The sequence below is a fragment of the Bubalus kerabau genome, unplaced genomic scaffold (assembly GCF_029407905.1).
Source record: "Bubalus kerabau isolate K-KA32 ecotype Philippines breed swamp buffalo unplaced genomic scaffold, PCC_UOA_SB_1v2 scaffold_50, whole genome shotgun sequence".
Taxonomy (NCBI): domain Eukaryota; kingdom Metazoa; phylum Chordata; class Mammalia; order Artiodactyla; family Bovidae; genus Bubalus; species Bubalus kerabau.
Window position 1 is genome coordinate 1,932,142 of NW_026577904.1, and position 19,833 is coordinate 1,951,974.

Sequence of the window (19,833 nt, forward strand, 5' to 3'; positions counted from 1 at the left end):
CACACAACCCCACCCACAGTGAGGAACCTCCACAATAAAACGGAGCCACAAGCTGCCAGAATACAGAAAGGCCACCCCAAATACAGCCATCGAACTGATGCTGAAGCTGAAACTCCAATGCTTTGGTCACCTGATGTGAAGAACTGACTCATTGGAAAAGACCCTGATGCTGGGAAAGACTGAAGGCAGGAGGAGAAGGGGATGAGAGAGGATGAGATGGTTGGATAGCATCACCAATTCAAAGGACATGAGTTTGAGTATGCTCTGGGAGTTGGTGATGGACAGGGAGGCCTGGCACGCTGCAGTCCTCGACCCCAAGGACTTGGGGTCACTGTAGTCCTTGGGGTCCCAAAAAGTCAGACACAACTGAGCAACTGAACTGAGCTCAACGAATCGTGATGTCTCCTAAAGCTGTACTAGTTGCTTCTTGAAATCAGAACAGTCTTAACCTTGCTTTGATCTCACAAGTGGGAAACTTCCCATGTCTTGGAGCAGATGGTAATTACTGCCCTTAGAATGTGCTTTGGGCTCTAGGATCTCCCATTGACGCCTGGCAGCCTTGCTGTCTTTGGCATCAAAGCCAGTTACATTATTCACGTACCTGCAACCTTCTCACTGTTATCGGTAATATCAGTGATATCACTGTTATCAGAACTCACTGAGGTCTCTCCGAAGAGAGAAGTGATATCTTCTCCAAATATCTTGAGACAGTTTTCAATTAGAAATTGCATGAAAGAAATCTGTAACACAAAGGGGCAAAAAACGGGGTATTACTGTACATATGGTGTAATAGTAAATCACATTTCATCCATGAGTCTTGGCTCTAACAAAAAGTGCAAAAGAAATCTGAGAAAAATTCAGACTTGGCTAAAAAAAATATATATATATATATATATCTACATCAGCTTTTTCTAAGACATAACTGATACTTTGAAGAGTAGTTTGGCCTCAAATTTTAAAATTCTTTGAGTCAGTGGGCTAAAGTTATACTATGTAGCCTGGTTTAATAGCTAAAATTTTGTAATGATGGTTAACATGCTTAAAACTAGGATGATTTTTAAGTAGCCCACATAGGATATTTGGAACAAAAATGTATGTTCTCTTATTCAGTTTTATTTATTTTTAATAAAATTTTTTCTAGTTTTATTGAGATAGAATTTATATATCTCATATTATTAAAATTTATAAAGTATCAAATACAACACCAATTGTGAATTTCACTTCAGTGAAGAAATGTCTAAAACTTGGGTAGCAGAGGTCTCTGTGTGGGCCGGGGGGGTTTGTGAGGAAAGAAAGCATCTGGAGAGTAAACATGTCTGTCTGTCTTAGCACACTCCCTTGCCTCACACTTGCTCTCCGGAGGAGCTTGGAGAAGAGCTGTGATCTTATTAGGCATGTTGTGGCTCTGTTAGGATGTTCTGAAATATTTTACTAGCTTCCTCATCCTCAGGCTGAGACACAATAGCAGCCAAGTATTTTCCTGAATGAGCCACAGGTGGCAGAGTGCGGCCAGTATGTGTGGAGCCTCAGGTGCTCATATTGCCCAGGCCGCCAAGATGTGCCGACAGTGACCAGATGTATTGGGTGTTGTCATCATTGGGTAATGATGAAATCATAGTTTGGAGGCTTGCACAACCTCAGGGATTAGGCTGAGAGTTGAACCTTGGCTCTCTGATTCCAAAGCCAGGTTCTTTTCTATCATATCATCCTACTCTTACCTCTCTAACGTTTAATCTCTGGGATGGCAAAGGGGAAGTGAGTCAACTGTTCTCAGTTATCATACACCTTCCCATGCCCAACCAGAGTAGGACTCTGCCACTCCAAGGCAGTGTAATTAAAATATGCACTTTAAAAACTGGTTCATCAGAGTTAATACTACAGACTGCAGGTTCAAGATGGGGACTCTGCTCCGCAAGGCATAAAAATGAGAGATCTCATTACCTGTTTGGTGAAGTTTTCTAAGCTGCCAGAATTAGACACACAAAGAATGCTTGGGGATATACACACTGATAAATTATAAGCTGTCATCTGATTGAATGAGGAATGTTGCTCAATGTTGTGTAAAACTGCTGAAAGATATGGCAGAAAATCGATATTGGCTCTCGGCAGCTGGTCTAGATGCCTAAGGACAGAAAAAACACTTATAAATAAGCGAGTCATTTCGCTTAGTAAGTGGGAATACAGAGAACAAAGTACTTCTTTTTATACCATATACACAGTCTATTCTCACATTTCCAGGCATGAATGCATACAAAAATGTTTCACTAAATTTAATTCCTGAACCAGGTAAGACCTGCTCTGGTTAGTTATGTGTTTGTATTTAAGATCATACCACTGGCGTATTGGTTCTTTATCATCTCATTTTAGACCAGTGGATTTCATCTCCAACAGTTTCATGTATTCAGAAGGTATAAAATGGTCAAGCATTCCATGTTAATAAGATTAGGAGAAAAACAGCAATTACAGTGTCACCAATAAGGCATGCATCTCTTTTCAAACTGGCATCCATGGGCATGATCAAGTGAAACCCCATGATACTGATCATTATTTTCGAGGACATAGCGGTAAACTATAAGCTAATATTTTCCTAAGAGTATGTCGGTTGTATTTTCTCAGAGTTGAGTAATTATTGCATCATTACCTCTGGGTCGACGTTGTTTTCTCCGGCTCGTTCCTTTGATCAATAACATCAGGCCATTTATCATACAGACTGTCTGTAATTATGCTTCCTTGGATATTTCGAAGAAAGTCCTTATATAGATCAAAAAGTATATATTATTCTTAGGATAAATTCAATGGAGAAATTGCAAAGAAAATATTTAGTGGAAAAATTCAATTCAGTCCACAATTCCTTCACAGCCACCCAGACTGATTCACACAGAGCTTGGCTGTCATTCACCACAGCCTTGCACACCCAGAAGTACTGGTTGGATTTTCCCCAACTAAAATTAGAAGCATAAAAGCAGAGTCTGGGCTGTAGTGAGAATGAAGCTAAAGCTCCTTCTATCGCCTGGAACTTACTCTTTGTGTACATGTTAACACATTAGTACATACTGGCAAGGTCTGGTGATAACTGATCCTAAAACCTATTAGTTTCTTGAAAAGAAACGCACATGCCCATTTTGTTTGTTTCCTTCAGACACATGCTTGCTCTTAATTCAAGAAAGAGAAGTTCTGAAATAAAACAAACAAAATTACACCCCTACATGCTCTTCTGCACATATTAAGAGAAAACCTGAAGTACGTGTGCTCTTTGGGAAAAAGCTAGTATCGAAATAGCTTCAATCCTTTTCTCTTTAAAAAAAAAATCATATAAAAGTTCAGTTCTACAGACTTTTAAGCAGCCGGTGTTAGAAATAAATCACAATCCCCAATCGTAAACTACATGATACCCTTACAACTCTGAGAATGGAATATATCCACCCAAAGAGGAAACTGAAAATTTAGATACATTGCAACTTGACACCTGTGGGATAGAATATGCAAATGTCAGCTTCCGAAGAGGAGGCCTGGAAACTTTATCCTGATGATCAAGGCTTCCTATCGTAGAATGGGGCCTATTAAAATAGATGAAGTTGTAACCTGTTGTGCAAGACTGAGAGGAAATGATTGCATTGCCTTGCCAGGTTCAAAGGCACAACTTGCTTCCACTGGTCTTAATATACAGCCTGACTTCTCTTAATAGTATCTTCTTTAGGCAGTGTTTCTAAGGCAACTATCATGATTGTAATCCTGATAGTGTTCGCTTGTCTCAGGACTTATTGAGCTGCTGTTTGTGTCAGGCACTCTCTTGAGTACTGAGGACAGAGTATGAAGATAATGTACAAAGTCTCAGTCCTCGCATACTTTTTCTTGTAATTGGTATACAGTACCCAATGATGGTCATCAGGGTTTCACTAGGCTTCTTATGGAGTGTCCGCAGTACATTTGGAAGGAGGAAGCACTCCATTTCAGTTCAGCCATTCAGTCCCGTCCTACTCTTTGCGACCCCATGGTCTGCACACCAGGCTTTCCTGTCCATCACCAACACCTGGGTCTTGTTCAAATTCATGTGCATGGAGTTGGTGATGCCATTCAACCATGTCATCTGGCTTTGACTTCGGGGAGTCTGGGAGTGTGCAGCAGGGCCTATGCTTTGTGTGCCAAACTACATGCACTTGGAGTGTGTCTCTTCTCTCTCCTGAACCCTGTGCTGTAGAATCCATTGGTGAGACTGAGTATGGTTAAGCCAGGGTATGACTCATGCAGAATATGCCATGCGTATTTGCTTTTGGACCTCTGTTTATACACAGTTGAATGAAAAACTCAATGTGGTTCTGACTCTATATTCATTTCTGATTTAGACCAACTCCATGGATGCTTTGACATATGGTATTCTCAAGGCCAAAGTTGCAAGGTTTGATTCCCCACCAAGATCAATCAACTTTAGGAAGAGAAAACTTTGGGACTGTCTAAGACCTGTACCCATAAGTAGCCACCCTCTTACTAGTCTGTAAGCTTACTAGTCTTACTAGCTTATAGCATGGAAACAGGCAAGAGCCTTGTAACACTTGCTCAAAAATCAAATCAGTTCCAAGTGTGCACCTTAGAGAGGGTAGCACTCTACTTGCTATTTGCATACCTAGTGTGTATTATTATGGGTCCAGTGTAGTAGGGGTCAACTCTAAACCATATCTGCACTGTTGTTATTATCATCCAAGGGAACATTAATAGGGGACAAGGAAACACCATAAGTTATTTAGTTTCTAGGATAATTTTAATAACCTGTCTGTAGTAATTACTACATCAATATATTTTTGTTCATAGCTGCTAACAAGCACCAAGATGGATTGATTAATTTTTTCTTTCTGTTGTATTACCGCCCTGGTAGAAATTTAACTACACACTTGTGATTTAGCTGTATCATTTCAAACTCAGTCCATTTTTTATATAAATCTATTGACTTTTGCAAAATTCCAAACAGATTTTGATTGTTGCACTCACTTTAAAAATAAGATGTATAAGATTAGGCACGTAGTAAAACTGGCTACCGTGTAACTGTAACCTTGGTTGGTGGGTTAAACTTACAAATGTTAACAAAGCCCATTAAAGATGGTAAGGGAGATAAAAGGAGGAACAAATGGTGGAGTCATCCCTACACTAATTTTCAAGTAAAAGGCATTGAGACACAGGGGAAGGGAGGATGATGAACTGATCAGAGATTTTGGTGGCCTCACTAAGCGTTTTTTGATTCATTGTAAGCCAAATGGGCTTCCCAGGTGGACCTAGTGGTAAAAAACCTGCCTGCCAATGCAGGAGATGCAAGAGATGCAGGTTCGATCCCTGGCAGGAAGATCCCCTGGAGAAGGGCATGGCAACCCACTCTAGTATTCTTGCCTGGAGGATTCCATGGACAGAGGACTCTGCTGGGCTACAGTCAATGGGATCACAGAGAGTCGGCTGCGAGTAGAAGAGTAACACACACAGACACACAGACAGACAGACACACACACATAAACACACACACACTAAACACACAAGTTTACCATAGTGAGTAAACATCTGTCCTGCATCCATGCTAAGTTGCTTCAGCCGTGTCCAGTTCTGTGCCACCTCATGGACTATAGCCTACCAGACTCCACTGTCCATGGGATTCTCGAGGCAAGAATACTGGAGTCATATGCCAGTCCCTGTTCCAGGGGATCCTTGCAACCCAGGGATGGAACCCAGGTTTCCTGCATTGAAGGCGGATTCTTTACTGTCTGAGCCACCTGGGAAGTTGCTTCTGTTAACTGTTTCCAAAAGCTTAATATGAATTTTCTTTTGGAAATGTGGCCTTCATTAGGAAGGTGATGAGGAAGTCATCCAAAGCAGAAAGCTTGTTTAGGTAAACACTCAATGTGTAAGTGGGTATTTTGAAATATATTGTTATTCTTTTGCATGGAGCGTTCTGGAGTCAAGATGTGCAATGAAAAAGGAAAATATCTAATGTATGGGGCTTATAACATTTGAGGTACCTTCCTTCAGTTTTGGCTTTGTGAAATGTCTTTCACTTTTCAGATCCTTCCTCTCTTATGCCTATTATGTTTCTTGGGCATTCATACTGAAGGACCAGTCATATAGCTTCAGATTTACCGTGTGTGGATAATGCTCAAACTTTCCTTACCTTTAAGACCGACGATATCACAAGAACTGGTTCATCATTCAAGTTCACTGTGTCTCCACAGTTTAGTTTCTTCTGTAGGACGCTGCATGATTTTATACTGGCTGATTTTCTAAAGATGCTCTCTGTGAACGGCCGTTTCTGATTGATAAAGGAATGCATATCCTATAGGGAAGGAAAGAAAAGAAAACTGTGGGACATTTCATGCCTAGAAGCCCAGACCACACGCTTGCCCCTTTTTTGACAGAGCTGTGGTATATGAGGGTACAGTTCTAGAACAGCACCGAAGTCAGTTTGAAATTTTTTCTCCAGAGTCTCTAAATATATTTTCGACCCAACAATCGATTTGACATTCATACACTGAAACATTTTAAACACTTGTGTAATCGGATTTTCCGTTTCAGTGAATTTACTGTGTTAAACGTCTCTGCTTTAGGGCCTTTGTAGATTCACCCTCTCCTCCTTCACCGCTCCTTTCTCATTATTCCCTATTATAGATGCTCTTCCCTACGTGTGGAAATCTTTTTGCCATAGTCATGCTCTATTCATTTATTCCCCTTCCAGGGACTGTCCACCCCATTCATCCCTGTTTCCTGTATTCCCTCCCCTGAAAATCAGGCTCAATACGCCCCTCCTCCTTCTCCGATGACATTCCTCTCTCATCAGCCTTTCTAGTTCCTTTTCCTGTATTTTCATGTCCTCTGCTGTCTGCAGAGTTAGAGAGGTAACAGATATTGGAGCCAGGTTTTTCAAGGAATGTGGAATCTGTTATGCCAATCATCCACTGTGTGACTTTGGGCATAGCACATACTTGGGTGAGGCTCTTGTGATTTTCATTTATGAAGTGGGGGTGATGATAGTCATGGCTACTGCCTAAATGTTCTGTGAAAGACGCAAGGTCTGGGGTAGTAGCTGGCACGTAGCTAGTATGATAAATTTCTTCATATATACCATAAAATTCCCTGCATCTAGTGTAGTGCTTGCAGAGATAGTGGACAGTGAACAAGAGTTAATGCTTACAGTTCAACACACTAATTTGATATAGCACAGTCCAAACTCTGTGACTCTCTTTTGACACATTCTGTCAGGAGCACATGATTCATCTTTGCCAGAGGATGCGTACTTTATGCTGAAACACCTGAGTTACATATCTAATCCATGTGAGACATTTTGCATCATAAGGGGGAGTAGACTCAGCTGAACGAAACTTGAGACTAGTGTGGACCTCAAGGGAGGAGACGAGAAGACATATGAGGATGAGGTGGACTCTCAGAGATTCTTACACCCAGGGTCTGAAGGAAAGCTACGCGGCTCCAAATAGCCTGGAGTTCAAACTCGCCTCCAGGATCTCCCCACCATTCTATGCAAAACAAGTACTCTTTCACCCGAAGGAAAAAATGGACATTGGGTGGATTTTGCCCAGCTCCCAGCTGGTCCCAGCCTCTGGCTGATCTCCAGAATTCCTGCCGCAGCTGTTTAAGCGATAACTACTCTGTACAACCTTGCAGAAGAACACCCCCCCCCCCTTAAGACAGGAGCTTTCCACATACATGCCTCTATATACTTACTCTTTCCTTGGGTAAGGGCAGCAGCTCACTAATCTGACTGCTGCTCCTTCTCGCCTCATAAAGGTGATCTGTAAAGGACTGCTCTCACTCTTTATCTCAACCTCGCCTTCTCTAATTGCCTTAACTTACAGAGTCCATGTTAACTGGTCTGAGCTGGTATAGATGGGTCTTTGTTGAAATCAGCGGAATGGATGAGAGTATCTTTTCATCTTGTAGTTGCCTTCTGACTCTGCAGTACCTAAATCAGGTCTTATTCTTTGAAGTAATGTTATGAATCTTATCGGACAAAGTCAGACTTCTTCATTTGGGAGTAGATTTGGAAGAGAACACTTGATCTCTCAGAACTCCCCTTCTCAGGAAGGTTACAGAAACCAAAATAAGACCTACCAGAATTGGGGTGGGCAGGGTGTCATTATCACATACATCCTCAAGAGCAGCTCCAAAGAGCTGTTTTGGCTTTGTGGGTGGTAGACACGTGTGTTGGTTGTCCTTGCGGGTCCTTGATATACACCCAAAGGCCCACTTTTGGAGAGAACTCTTCCTAAGTGTCTTCTTATCTGAAACTAATGTAGAAGAGAGATTTTCACTACTAGTAGTTTAGCTTATTTAGCCTGATTTCCACCACTTGCATTCAGCAGCATGTTCATGGCAGAGGCTGAAAGAGAGAAACTGAACCATTTGTTATATAGCATTCCCCTCATTCTGAAGCAGGCTAATTGCATCCTTGTGGTGTTAACATGTTCTTCTTCCCCATATTCTGCAAACCAGTAGTTAAACCTAGAGGCGTGATCAGACTCACGGTTGACTCTCCCTGTGACAGTATTCCCCCAGAGAGTGCTCTCTATTCCCTTTGCCCTGTGTCATGAGGCACTTAACCTATAGTTATACAGGTTTCCTAATGTGAAGTGTTATCAGTGGATTCTGGCTTCAGATCTCATTTGAAAGGCCATAGTTATTTAATATTCAAATTAAGCCGCATTTGTAGGAAGTTTCCTTGCTCTTTCAGTTACCTGTTTGGCTTTCTGAGTACCCAGTCACGCCCAATTTTCTCCCTTAAAAAGAATCGCTTTTCATGAGACATTCTGCCTGACAGTGCTTATCAGTCAGCCTCTGGACCTCTCCTCTGGGAGGCCACACACCTCAGTAAGCTCCAAGGATGACTTCCAGCCCTTAGGGTCCTTGAGAAGTAGTCATTAATTGCAGACAATGTAGTAAGATTACAGGTGGCCATTTTTTGTGTGACACCTTACTCAGCTAACGCAGAGGTGAATTTTACCTACCAACAGCCCCTGTCAAAGGAATGCTTTTCAAATAAGAGTGATCAGCAATGAAAAATTGAGTTCAAAGTGTCTCGTGCCCAGCTATGAATGTTTTCCTGATATTTGCTCAATAAACCTGCTTAATATTTCCTTAAATAACCTGCTTAAATAACCAGTTACAGAAGTCAATTAGTGGAGCCCTGTTGTAGAAAAATAAAGAGAAGAATTTAACCAAATCTTTTAAAATGCCCATCCACTTGTCTTTCGGAGACATAGTGAGTGCGTCACCATGTCCATTCAAGTGAGTGAACCACTTGTGGTGCTGGGTGAGAGAACCAGAAGGCTCCTATTCTGCCTCTTAATTGGATGAGTTACCTAAAACTCTTTGAGCATCAGTTTGCTCAAATGTAACATAAATGACGCTACTACACCTCACTGGACTACATAATATAATGTACCTCCCAGCACAAGACATGGCACATAGCAGCCTTAATAAAGGTGACTTCCCTCCTTCCGAAGGCCTAAGGCAGCCTAGACATCAGTCACCTCCCCCTAAGCAGACCCCACCCCCATTCTCCATTTGATTGTGCAGCCTCCAGAAGGTGTGCATTGCTCAAGGAATGCCATCACTTTGCCTTAGGCCCTTTCTGCCCTGACATTCATACTACCATCATTTTCAAAGGAGAGAATGAAGAAAGCAAATGCATTCTTAAATTCAGGAAGAGATTCTCCTAATTAATATGTACAAATGTTAAAAAGATACAGGTTTATATGGGTTGAGTTGCTTTATGCACCCTGGATTCCCTACTCCTAACCTGATTCTTTTATTTCTAAACTACCCACAGGTATTCATGTATTTCAAATGTATTCATTCATTGTTCAGCTTTAATAAGAATACTCTTAGGAAGAAAGCTCTATCAGTTGGTACAAAGCTATATGGCCAGCTAGCCTATAAGCATAGATGGAAAGCAAAATAGACGTTCAGACCTATGCTTGCATTTTCTGGCCTAGATGGACATTTCGTAATGTACACTGGTTGGAGTTAGAGTTCTTGTTGGCTCTGTGACCAATAAAAATATATACTATAGCCACGAAAAGTATGGTGCTCAGTTGTTCAGTCATGTACAACTCTTGCGACCTCATGGACTATAGCCTGTCGGGTTCCTGTCCGTGGGACTTGCTGGATAATAATACTGGAGAGGGTTGCCGGGGACTGTTAAACAGGTTAACTTTACAACCTTATCTTTCATAAAGAATCCTGGCAAGATTTAGGTTAGTGGTTTTCTTCATGCTCAAATTAGGGTTTGAATGTTAAAAAATGAAATTTTGTAACTTTGTGGGTATAGAATAACAATGATAAGAACACAAATACTTTAAGTAGAAATTCTATTCTGGCCCCAGTACTTGCTAAATTAGTAAGACATTTTATTCAGAGAAAGAAATGTCAATGGGACAATACTGGAATGCTAGCAGGGATAATTGCAACAGGAAAGACTTCAAAACAAACAGACATATAAACATTCAGTCCAGTTCCATTTGCAACCTAGGTCTGAAGCAGAATGGAAAGAGAGCTTGCTGTGGAGGTAGAATCCAGGGTTCAAGTCTCAGAGGCGGTCCTAAGGCGGCAGAGGAATAGAACAGGAAGACCACTTTTTCCCCACAAATTCATCGAAAGAACATTGAATGCTGAGCAAATTCCACAAAACAACTTCTGAATGCTGGCAGAGGACATCAGGCACCCAGAAGGGCAGCCCATTGTCTTTGAAAGGAGGTAGGACAAAATATACAAGAGAAAAAGAGAGACAAATGAGGTAGGGACAGAGACCTGTCCTGGAACGGGAGTCTTAAAAGAGGAGAAGTTTCGAAACACTAGGAAACACTCTCATTGGCAGGTCAGTGGGGAGTTTTGGAATCTCAGAGGGTAACATAACCAGGAGGAAAAAGAAAGAAAGAAAGAAACCCCACAGATTGCGTACCTAACATCAACATCCAGCAGGGAACTAGTCCAGACACTCACAATTGCCACCAGCAAGCGGGGCGCCTGAACAGGGAGGTGCGGGCTGCATTGCTTAGGGTAAGGACCAGGCCTGAGTGCCCTGAGGGCAATCTGAGGGAGCTAATGTGAGATAGCAACACAAGTTGTGGGATAGTCATAGAGAGAGAAAAAAAATATCCTGTGAAAAGCCCTAATCTAAGGCACTTCCTGGCCCACTCACAGAACAGAGGACTGAGAGAACACCAGAGCAGAGCTAGCTGGCTGTGCACTGACTCATCTCCCACCAGAGACAGGGAGGCAGGCGGGGGCAGCCAGAGCCTGAAAGGGGCAATCTCAGCCCCAGAGAGGCATCCTCTACAAAACTGCAAGTGGGCTCCCATTTGCTAACCAAGACTTGTTGGGATTCTGGGCGGTTGACATCCGCTGGGATGGTCGCAGCCAGAGATCAGCTCCCCAGAGAAGACACACCTCCAACTTGAGACGTGCAGGCCTGCTGCCATCCAGCAAATCGAGCGGCTGGGATGGGGGAGCTGATAAGACACACTACACCTGGGGGGCTCTGTGCTCGCTAATCACCTGGTCGCCTGAGCTGCTCGGACCTGGGAAGGGCACAAAACTCAGGCCTGACAGAGTCTGCGCCTTTGTGGAGTACCTGGGAACCTGAACCTGAACGGTTTAGATCTGGGAAGTGTACGCAACCCAGGGCCCGCCTCAGAGAGTTGCACACAGAGCAACCTGGAGCCTGAGCAGTGTAGACTGGGAAAGCACACACACCGTGAGCAGGGGCAAACCCAGTGCGGCCAGGACACTGTGAGCACACGCCAGGGATATTTGTTTGCAGTGCTCCTCCGTCCCCACAGCACCACTGAATAAGTGAGCCTAAATAAGTGACCACCTTCGCCCCCCATGAGTCAGAGCGGAAATTAGACCCTGAAAAGACCAGCAAACAGAAGAAGTTAAAATAAACAGAGGGAACCGCTCTGGAAAAGGCAGGTGCAACAGATTAAAACCATGTAGTTAGCACTGACTACATTGGAAGTGGCCTAGAGATCTTGAGAAGTATAAGCTGGATCACGGAACTATCTGAAACTGAACTAACCCCGCACTGCCCACAACAACTCCAGAGAAATTCCTCGATATATTTTTACTATTATGATTAAATTTTTTTTAATTTTTAAGTCCTCTATTACTTCTTTAACTGTAATTTTTATAACCTACTATTACCTTTCAAATAAAAAAGACCTTATTTTTAATGCAAAATTCATATATATATTTTATCATTTTTTGTGACTTTGTTTTGTTTCTTTAATACTGTATTTGGGAGTCTCTAACATTTACTGTAGACTTTTGATGTGTTTTTTTGTATTTCTTATCAATTTTGTACGTTTAAGAACCCAATCTTCACTACCCATTTTTACTTGGGAGTTTGACCACTGCCTTGATTGCTCTCTCCCCCTTTTGACTCTCCTTTTTCTCCACCAGGTCGCCTCTATCTCCTCCCTCACCCTTTTCTTCGCTACCCACTCTGTGAGTCTCTTTGTGTATTCCGGGCTATGGAGAACATCTTGGGAACTGCTTACTGGCTGGATATGTCGCTCTCCTTTTGATTCCCTCTTTTCTTGTCCTGGTTCCCTCTGTCTCCTTCTTCCTCCTCTTTTCTGAGTAACTGCATGAACCTCTCTGAGGGGTCCAGACTGTGGAGAGCACATATGGAATTGATTACTGTCTAGCTTGCTCTCTCCCCTTGAGCCCCCTCTTCTTCCCCTGGCCAACTCTATCTCCCTCCTCCTTATTCTCTTCTCCATCTAACTTGGTGAACCTCTCTGGGTGTCCCTCACTGTGGAGAAGCTTTTCATCTTTAGACTAGATGTTTTCTCATCGGTGCTGTACAGATAGAGAAGTCTTGAGGCTACTCTAAAAATAAGACTGAAAACCAGAGACAGGAGGCTTAAGTTCAAAACCTGAGAACATCAGAGAACTCCTGACTCCAGGGAACAGTAATGGATAAGAGCTCATCCAAAAGCCTCCATACCTACACTGAAACCAAGCACCACCCAAGAGCCAACAAGTTCCAGAGCAAGACATACAACACAAAGTCGCCACAACGCAGGAACATATCCCTGAGCATCAATATACAGGCTGCCCAAATTCACACCAAACACATAGACATCTCAAAACTCACTACTGGACACTTCATTGCACTCTGGAGAGAAGTCCAGCTCCACCCACCAGAACAGGGATGCAAGCTTCCCTAAGCAGGAAACCTTGAAAAGCCACTCACACAACCCCACCCACAGTGAGGAACCTCCACAATAAAACGGAGCCACAAGCTGCCAGAATACAGAAAGGCCACCCCAAATACAGCCATCGAACTGATGCTGAAGCTGAAACTCCAATGCTTTGGTCACCTGATGTGAAGAACTGACTCATTGGAAAAGACCCTGATGCTGGGAAAGACTGAAGGCAGGAGGAGAAGGGGATGAGAGAGGATGAGATGGTTGGATAGCATCACCAATTCAAAGGACATGAGTTTGAGTATGCTCTGGGAGTTGGTGATGGACAGGGAGGCCTGGCACGCTGCAGTCCTCTACCCCAAGGACTTGGGGTCACTGTAGTCCTTGGGATCCCAAAAAGTCAGACACAACTGAGCAACTGAACTGAGCTCAACGAATCGTGATGTCTCCTAAAGCTGTACTAGTTGCTTCTTGAAATCAGAACAGTCTTAACCTTGCTTTGCTCTCACAAGTGGGAAACTTCCCATGTCTTGGAGCAGATGGTAATTACTGCCCTTAGAATGTGCTTTGGGCTCTAGGATCTCCCATTGACGCCTGGCAGCCTTGCTGTCTTTGGCATCAAAGCCAGTTACATTATTCACGTACCTGCAACCTTCTCACTGTTATCGGTAATATCAGTGATATCACTGTTATCAGAACTCACTGAGGTCTCTCCGAAGAGAGAAGTGATATCTTCTCCAAATATCTTGAGACAGTTTTCAATTAGAAATTGCATGAAAGAAATCTGTAACACAAAGGGGCAAAAAACGGGGTATTACTGTACATATGGTGTAATAGTAAATCACATTTCATCCATGAGTCTTGGCTCTAACAAAAAGTGCAAAAGAAATCTGAGAAAAATTCAGACTTGGCTAAAAAAAAATATATATATATATATATATATATATCTACATCAGCTTTTTCTAAGACATAACTGATACTTTGAAGAGTAGTTTGGCCTCAAATTTTAAAATTCTTTGAGTCAGTGGGCTAAAGTTATACTATGTAGCCTGGTTTAATAGCTAAAATTTTGTAATGATGGTTAACATGCTTAAAACTAGGATGATTTTTAAGTAGCCCACATAGGATATTTGGAACAAAAATGTATGTTCTCTTATTCAGTTTTATTTATTTTTAATAAAATTTTTTCTAGTTTTATTGAGATAGAATTTATATATCTCATATTATTAAAATTTATAAAGTATCAAATACAACACCAATTGTGAATTTCACTTCAGTGAAGAAATGTCTAAAACTTGGGTAGCAGAGGTCTCTGTGTGGGCCGGGGGGGTTTGTGAGGAAAGAAAGCATCTGGAGAGAAAACATGTCTGTCTGTCTTAGCACACTCCCTTGCCTCACACTTGCTCTCCGGAGGAGCTTGGAGAAGAGCTGTGATCTTATTAGGCATGTTGTGGCTCTGTTAGGATGTTCTGAAATATTTTACTAGCTTCCTCATCCTCAGGCTGAGACACAATAGCAGCCAAGTATTTTCCTGAATGAGCCACAGCTGGCAGAGTGCGGCCAGTATGTGTGGAGCCTCAGGTGCTCATATTGCCCAGGCCGCCAAGATGTGCCGACAGTGACCAGATGTATTGGGTGTTGTCATCATTGGGTAATGATGAAATCATAGTTTGGAGGCTTGCACAACCTCAGGGATTAGGCTGAGAGTTGAACCTTGGCTCTCTGATTCCAAAGCCAGGTTATTTTCTATCATATCATCCTACTCTTACCTCTCTAACGTTTAATCTCTGGGATGGCAAAGGGGAAGTGAGTCAACTGTTCTCAGTTATCATACACCTTCCCATGCCCAACCAGAGTAGGACTCTGCCACTCCAAGGCAGTGTAATTAAAATATGCACTTTAAAAACTGGTTCATCAGAGTTAATACTACAGACTGCAGGTTCAAGATGGGGACTCTGCTCCGCAAGGCATAAAAATGAGAGATCTCATTACCTGTTTGGTGAAGTTTTCTAAGCTGCCAGAATTAGACACACAAAGAATGCTTGGGGATATACACACTGATAAATTATAAGCTGTCATCTGATTGAATGAGGAATGTTGCTCAATGTTGTGTAAAACTGCTGAAAGATATGGCAGAAAATCGATATTGGCTCTCGGCAGCTGGTCTAGATGCCTAAGGACAGAAAAAACACTTATAAATAAGCGAGTCATTTCGCTTAGTAAGTGGGAATACAGAGAACAAAGTACTTCTTTTTATACCATATACACAGTCTATTCTCACATTTCCAGGCATGAATGCATACAAAAATGTTTCACTAAATTTAATTCCTGAACCAGGTAAGACCTGCTCTGGTTAGTTATGTGTTTGTATTTAAGATCATACCACTGGCGTATTGGTTCTTTATCATCTCATTTTAGACCAGTGGATTTCATCTCCAACAGTTTCATGTATTCAGAAGGTATAAAATGGTCAAGCATTCCATGTTAATAAGATTAGGAGAAAAACAGCAATTACAGTGTCACCAATAAGGCATGCATCTCTTTTCAAACTGGCATCCATGGGCATGATCAAGTGAAACCCCATGATACTGATCATTATTTTCGAGGACATAGCGGTAAACTATAAGCTAATATTTTCCTAAGAGTATGTCGGTTGTATTTTCTCAGAGTTGAGTAATTATTGCATCATTACCTCTGGGTCGACGTTGTTTTCTCCGGCTCGTTCCCTTGATCAATAACATCAGGCCATTTATCATACAGACTGTCTGTAATTATGCTTCCTTGGATATTTCGAAGAAAGTCCTTATATAGATCAAAAAGTATATATTATTCTTAGGATAAATTCAATGGAGAAATTGCAAAGAAAATATTTAGTGGAAAAATTCAATTCAGTCCACAATTCCTTCACAGCCACCCAGACTGATTCACACAGAGCTTGGCTGTCATTCACCACAGCCTTGCACACCCAGAAGTACTGGTTGGATTTTCCCCAACTAAAATTAGAAGCATAAAAGCAGAGTCTGGGCTGTAGTGAGAATGAAGCTAAAGCTCCTTCTATCGCCTGGAACTTACTCTTTGTGTACATGTTAACACATTAGTACATACTGGCAAGGTCTGGTGATAACTGATCCTAAAACCTATTAGTTTCTTGAAAAGAAACGCACATGCCCATTTTGTTTGTTTCCTTCAGACACATGCTTGCTCTTAATTCAAGAAAGAGAAGTTCTGAAATAAAACAAACAAAATTACACCCCTACATGCTCTTCTGCACATATTAAGAGAAAACCTGAAGTACGTGTGCTCTTTGGGAAAAAGCTAGTATCGAAATAGCTTCAATCCTTTTCTCTTTAAAAAAAAAATCATATAAAAGTTCAGTTCTACAGACTTTTAAGCAGCCGGTGTTAGAAATAAATCACAATCCCCAATCGTAAACTACATGATACCCTTACAACTCTGAGAATGGAATATATCCACCCAAAGAGGAAACTGAAAATTTAGATACATTGCAACTTGACACCTGTGGGATAGAATATGCAAATGTCAGCTTCCGAAGAGGAGGCCTGGAAACTTTATCCTGATGATCAAGGCTTCCTATCGTAGAATGGGGCCTATTAAAATAGATGAAGTTGTAACCTGTTGTGCAAGACTGAGAGGAAATGATTGCATTGCCTTGCCAGGTTCAAAGGCACAACTTGCTTCCACTGGTCTTAATATACAGCCTGACTTCTCTTAATAGTATCTTCTTTAGGCAGTGTTTCTAAGGCAACTATCATGATTGTAATCCTGATAGTGTTCGCTTGTCTCAGGACTTATTGAGCTGCTGTTTGTGTCAGGCACTCTCTTGAGTACTGAGGACAGAGTATGAAGATAATGTACAAAGTCTCAGTCCTCGCATACTTTTTCTTGTAATTGGTATACAGTACCCAATGATGGTCATCAGGGTTTCACTAGGCTTCTTATGGAGTGTCCGCAGTACATTTGGAAGGAGGAAGCACTCCATTTCAGTTCAGCCATTCAGTCCCGTCCTACTCTTTGCGACCCCATGGTCTGCACACCAGGCTTTCCTGTCCATCACCAACACCTGGGTCTTGTTCAAATTCATGTGCATGGAGTTGGTGATGCCATTCAACCATGTCATCTGGCTTTGACTTCGGGGAGTCTGGGAGTGTGCAGCAGGGCCTATGCTTTGTGTGCCAAACTACATGCACTTGGAGTGTGTCTCTTCTCTCTCCTGAACCCTGTGCTGTAGAATCCATTGGTGAGACTGAGTATGGTTAAGCCAGGGTATGACTCATGCAGAATATGCCATGGGTATTTGCTATTGGACCTCTGTTTATACACAGTTGAATGAAAAACTCAATGTGGTTCTGACTCTATATTCATTTCTGATTTAGACCAACTCCATGGATGCTTTGACATATGGTATTCTCAAGGCCAAAGTTGCAAGGTTTGATTCCCCACCAACATCAATCAACTTTAGGAAGAGAAAACTTTGGGACTGTCTAAGACCTGTACCCATAAGTAGCCACCCTCTTACTAGTCTGTAAGCTTACTAGTCTTACTAGCTTATAGCATGGAAACAGGCAAGAGCCTTGTAACACTTGCTCAAAAATCAAATCAGTTCCAAGTGTGCACCTTAGAGAGGGTAGCACTCTACTTGCTATTTGCATACCTAGTGTGTATTATTATGGGTCCAGTGTAGTAGGGGTCAACTCTAAACCATATCTGCACTGTTGTTATTATCATCCAAGGGAACATTAATAGGGGACAAGGAAACACCATAAGTTATTTAGTTTCTAGGATAATTTTAATAACCTGTCTGTAGTAATTACTACATCAATATATTTTTGTTCATAGCTGCTAACAAGCACCAAGATGGATTGATTAATTTTTTCTTTCTGTTGTATTACCGCCCTGGTAGAAATTTAACTACACACTTGTGATTTAGCTGTATCATTTCAAACTCAGTCCATTTTTTATATAAATCTATTGACTTTTGCAAAATTCCAAACAGATTTTGATTGTTGCACTCACTTTAAAAATAAGATGTATAAGATTAGGCACGTAGTAAAACTGGCTACCGTGTAACTGTAACCTTGGTTGGTGGGTTAAACTTACAAATGTTAACAAAGCCCATTAAAGATGGTAAGGGAGATAAAAGGAGGAACAAATGGTGGAGTCATCCCTACACTAATTTTCAAGTAAAAGGCATTGAGACACAGGGGAAGGGAGGATGATGAACTGATCAGAGATTTTGGTGGCCTCACTAAGCGTTTTTTGATTCATTGTAAGCCAAATGGGCTTCCCAGGTGGACCTAGTGGTAAAAAACCTGCCTGCCAATGCAGGAGATGCAAGAGATGCAGGTTCGATCCCTGGCAGGAAGATCCCCTGGAGAAGGGCATGGCAACCCACTCTAGTATTCTTGCCTGGAGGATTCCATGGACAGAGGACTCTGCTGGGCTACAGTCAATGGGATCACAGAGAGTCGGCTGCGAGTAGAAGAGTAACACACACAGACACACAGACAGACAGACACACACACATAAACACACACACACTAAACACACAAGTTTACCATAGTGAGTAAACATCTGTCCTGCATCCATGCTAAGTTGCTTCAGCCGTGTCCAGTTCTGTGCCACCTCATGGACTATAGCCTACCAGACTCCACTGTCCATGGGATTCTCGAGGCAAGAATACTGGAGTCATATGCCAGTCCCTGTTCCAGGGGATCCTTGCAACCCAGGGATGGAACCCAGGTTTCCTGCATTGAAGGCGGATTCTTTACTGTCTGAGCCACCTGGGAAGTTGCTTCTGTTAACTGTTTCCAAAAGCTTAATATGAATTTTCTTTTGGAAATGTGGCCTTCATTAGGAAGGTGATGAGGAAGTCATCCAAAGCAGAAAGCTTGTTTAGGTAAACACTCAATGTGTAAGTGGGTATTTTGAAATATATTGTTATTCTTTTGCATGGAGTGTTCAGGAGTCAAGATGTGCAATGAAAAAGGAAAATATCTAATGTATGGGGCTTATAACATTTGAGGTACCTTCCTTCAGTTTTGGCTTTGTGAAATGTCTTTCACTTTTCAGATCCTTCCTCTCTTATGCCTATTATGTTTCTTGGGCATTCATACTGAAGGACGAGTCATATAGCTTCAGATTTACCGTGTGTGGATAATGCTCAAACTTTCCTTACCTTTAAGACCGACGATATCACAAGAACTGGTTCATCATTCAAGTTCACTGTGTCTCCATAGTTTAGTTTCTTCTGTAGGATGCTGCATGATTTTATACTGTCTGATTTTTTAAAGATGCCTTCTGTGAACGGCCGTTTCTGATTGATAAAGGAATGCATATCCTATAGGGAAGGAAAGAAAAGAAAACTGTGGGACATTTCATGCCTAGAAGCCCAGACCACACGCTTGCTCCTTTTTTGACAGAGCTGTGGTATATGAGGGTACAGTTCTAGAACAGCAACGAAATCAATTTGAAATTTTTTCTCCAGTGTCTCTAAATATATGTTCGACCCAACAATCGATTTGACATTCATACACTGAAACATTTTAAACACTTGTGTAATCAGATTTTCCGTTTCAGTGAATTTACTGTCTTAAACATCTCTGCTTTGAGGCCT

The 19,833-nt window shown here is 41.9% G+C and overlaps 1 protein-coding gene across 1 annotated transcript; it reads right to left on the reverse strand.

Annotated features, from left to right (window-relative positions):
• Nucleotides 1-524: 524 nt before the first annotated feature.
• Nucleotides 525-19,554, reverse strand: LOC129640856 (rho GTPase-activating protein 20-like). Its single transcript, XM_055565843.1, has 5 exons — nt 19,396-19,554; nt 6,146-6,307; nt 2,642-2,751; nt 1,942-2,122; nt 525-740 (listed from the first exon to the last, which is right to left on the reverse strand). Exons 1-5 carry the CDS (start codon nt 19,552-19,554, stop codon nt 594-596), a joined length of 759 nt encoding a protein of 252 aa, XP_055421818.1. The 3' UTR covers nt 525-593.
• Nucleotides 19,555-19,833: the final 279 nt, after the last annotated feature.